General features: G+C 45.7%; 1 protein-coding gene across 1 annotated transcript in view; it reads left to right on the top strand.

The window, feature by feature from the left end:
• LOC103131732 (sortilin-related receptor-like) overlaps positions 1 to 3702 on the top strand; it is a 102300-nt gene that overhangs the window by 5967 nt on the left and 92631 nt on the right. Inside the window, exon 3 of the mRNA XM_007543436.2 lies at positions 2938 to 3050. Within this exon, the coding sequence (XP_007543498.2) occupies positions 2938 to 3050 (113 nt within the window). The remainder of the gene's footprint in view (positions 1 to 2937; positions 3051 to 3702) is intronic.

Here is a 3702-nt window from a genome sequence, read left to right as displayed (position 1 = left end):
ACACACACACACACACACACACACACACACACACACACAACCAACATAGCAGCAATGTCACAGCAAAGAAATAGCAGCAACAAAGAATTTCCTATCAATGTGAGGATTCGCCCTTATGGGGTATCCTCATTAAAAGACGGCTCTAGAAACAGCTCTCCTGTAACATGTCAACTGGGACTCTAACCCTCTGGGACTTTAGTTAAAACGCCATTTAACAAGGACTCCAACCTTTAGATATAGCGCTTTTTCACTTACGTTTCGGTCGGTTCGTTCTGTCCTGTCGGATCTCGTCAATTCGCTGCTGGCAGACAAAGTCGGACCTAGGTCGCTGGCCCAGCGAAGAATTTTGCTTCCTGGGTCTTTCTTTCCAGGTCCTGTTGACTCTGGCCGTGCAGGGTTTTCAGCGTGTCCTCTCTGCCTGTCAGTGACGGCTTGTAGAGATCCGGGTCACGGCACCAAGATGATGGGTATTCTTGAACCTACATAAAAGAACCACAGACAACTTATGAGTTTTCTGACCAAGCTTTTGCAAAAGGAGAAGACTCAGCAAACCGCTCCTCCAAGCCTTTCACTGAGCGTTCTAAAGACCTTTGGTTACAGCTTTGTCTTTTATTATCAAGCAAAAAAGAGGGAGGATAAGTAAGGAAGACAGCAGAGACAAAATACTACTGCACACAGGCAGTTTCTAAGGTAGGGAGTATTCCGGTTGATAAGAAGGCACCTGTGGAAACATAATTCAAGGTCTGGGAAACACACAGTGAACAGTTTCACATGAAGACGAACAGGCAGTTGGGGCCTTTAGGTCAGTTTATACACACAGAAGGAAGAGAATACTTTAATTTGAAAATCACAAAAATCTATAACGATATAATGTTGGGTTAATGATCTAAAGTAATAATAAATGTTGAATGTTATAAATGTAAGAATGATAACAACACAGAAAAATCCTAACACTGGAAAATTGTAAAAGACGGATAAATGCCTGAAGCCATCTTCACGAATAGCTGAATACAGTGATCGACGGTATTAAAACACGACATTCGTATGAAGGTTTTGTCATCATTATGTCATATGCTTAATGGTTAAGTCACATATGAATGCATCAAACTTGGTCCAAAACAATGCATATTGTGTCTAAAAATGGGTTGTAAAGCAGTAACTTTTTTAGCATGTGGTATAAATATTCATACACAGACTGACATACGTGATTAAAACAGAGTTCAGATACACTGGGGCGTCTGCAGAATACAGTGAGGAAAATAAGTGTTTGAACACCGTGCAACTTTGCAAGTTCTCCCACTTAGAAATCATGGAAGGGTTTGAAATTGTCATCTTAGTATCATCTTACATAATCATTTCAAACCCCTTACTGACACTTAAAGCAGCTGGCCTTGAGTCTCTTTCAGCAGTTCTACCAAAGAGTGGTAGAATCTGGTGACAACTTGGTACTTACTGTGTATTCACTGATTAGAAAATGAGAGTTTGATGTTTCTGACCAGCTAGTCCTTCATTTAACATAAAAATGTCTCACACTTGTAAGTCTCCATGGCAAGGTCTATTCAGTGGTCCTGGAGAGGAGGGTCCATCGGATAGTGATTTATTCAGAAAAAGCAGTGTGGTTTACGTCCTGGTAGTGGAACACTGAACCAGCTCTACAACCTCAGCAGCATCCTGGAGGATGCATGGGAGTTTGCCCAACTGGTCTACATGTGTTTTGTGGATTTGGAGAAGGCATTCGACCGTGTCCCTCGGGGGGCTCTGTGGGGAGTTCTCCGGGATATTAGGGTACCAGGCCCTTTGATACGGGCTGTCAGGTCCCTGTATGACCGGTGTCAGAGTCTGGTCCGCATTGCTGGCAGTAAGTTGGGCTTGCCCAACTTACTGCCAGCCCTTTGTCCTTTGTCCTTTGCCCTTTGCCCTTTGTCACCGATTCTGTTCATTACTTTCATGGAAAGAATTTCTAGGCGCAGCCGAGGTGTTGAGGGGATCCATTTTGGTGGCCGTAGGATCGCATCTCTGCTTTTTGCGGATGATGTGGTCCTATTGGCTTCATCAAGTCGTGATCTGCAGCTCTCGCTGGAGCAGTTCGCAGCCGAGTGTGAAGCGGCCGGGATGAGGATCAGTGCCTCCAAACCCGAGGTTATAGTCTTGAGCCAGAAAAGGGTAGAGTGCCTTCTCCGGCTCAGGGGGGTGGGGGGTCCTGCCCCAAGTAAAGGAGTTTAAGTATCTTGGGATCTTGTTCACGAATGGGGGAAGTAGGGAGTGGGAGATTGACAGGTGGATTGGTGCAGCATCTGCTGTGAAGCGGGCGCTGTACTGGTCCGTCATGGTGAAGAGCTTCACTTTTTGAAGCTGAGTCAAAAAGCAAAGCTCTCGATTTACCGATCGATCTATGTTCCCACCCTCATCTATGGTCATGAGCTTTGGGTCATGACCGAAAGAACAAGATCGCGGATACAAGCGACCAAAATGGGTTTCTTCCGCAGGGTGGCTGGGTGAGAAGCTCGGTCATCCGAGAGGGACTCAGAGTAGAGCAGCTGCTCCTTCACGTCGAGAGGAGCCAGTTGAGGTGGCTTGGGCATCTGGTCAGGATGCCTCCTGGATGCCTCGCTGGTGAGGTGTTCCGGGTACGTCCAACCAGGAGGAGGCCCCGGGGAAGACCCAGGACACGATGGAGGGACTATGTTTCTCGGCTGGCCTGGGAACGCCTTGGGGTTCCCCCGGAGGAGCTGGAAGAAGTGGCTGAAGAGAGGGAAGTCTGGGCCTCCCTCCTGAAGCTGCTGCCTCCATGACCTGACCCCGGATGAAGCGGAAGAAAATGGATGGATGGATGGATGGATGTCTCAGTTCCAGTCACCAGCCAATTTCACTGTGAATGTCCAACACTTTTCTGTTTCCTAATGGCTGTATGTGTGTTTGTGTGTTAATGTGGGGCAGTTCCTGACCCGCCTAGGAACCTGCAGCTGACTTGTGACAGTAATGAGGATGGTACAGTAAAGGTTTCCTGGAGCCCCCCTGACAACAGCCATGGTCTTATCAGAGAGTACATTGTAAGTGGTTCTCAGTCACACTCTGTTTCAATTTGTCCAGTTTTCTTTTTTTATTATTAGTTTGAAAAGACTGAAGATGGTAATCAATGGCATTTTATGCATAGTTGTTGGGTTATTCCTTTTATATAGAAATCATTTTATGTGTTATGTGTCAAAAATCCTCAAAAGGATGAAGCTGAAGTTGGTTTCCTATTGCAGCTTCCAATTTGGGAAATAGCTAAAGGACGATTACACCTAATTTTTCACTTCCTATAGACTTTTCAAACCTGGGCAGGTTTATTCTGAACTGATAGCAGAGTATTTAAAACAGGGGTCTCAAACTCAATTTACCCGGGGGCCGCTGAAGGCAGAGTCTGGGTGAGGCTGGGCCGCATAAAGGATTCCACAAAAAACATTTAAAAAATATCCTCAAATGTCATCAACATTTAATTATTTATCCAATACATGAACTGCAGGCTTTGACTTTGACAAAGACATGATGAGGGTGTGGCCAAATTTAGGGTGCGTTCACACTGCAGCCTGAAGTGACCCAATTCCGATTTTTTGTCAAATCAGATTTTTTTTGCCGTGCCGTTCACAATGCTGCACATATGCAACCTGTACGTGCTCTGCAGTCTGAACGGGCAAATGACCTGAAAGTGTCCCACATGCG

The sequence above is a fragment of the Poecilia formosa genome, unplaced genomic scaffold (genome assembly GCF_000485575.1).
Source record: "Poecilia formosa unplaced genomic scaffold, Poecilia_formosa-5.1.2 Scaffold824, whole genome shotgun sequence".
NCBI classification, from domain to species: Eukaryota; Metazoa; Chordata; class Actinopteri; order Cyprinodontiformes; family Poeciliidae; genus Poecilia; species Poecilia formosa.
This window is presented reverse-complemented; position numbering and strand designations above follow the sequence as displayed.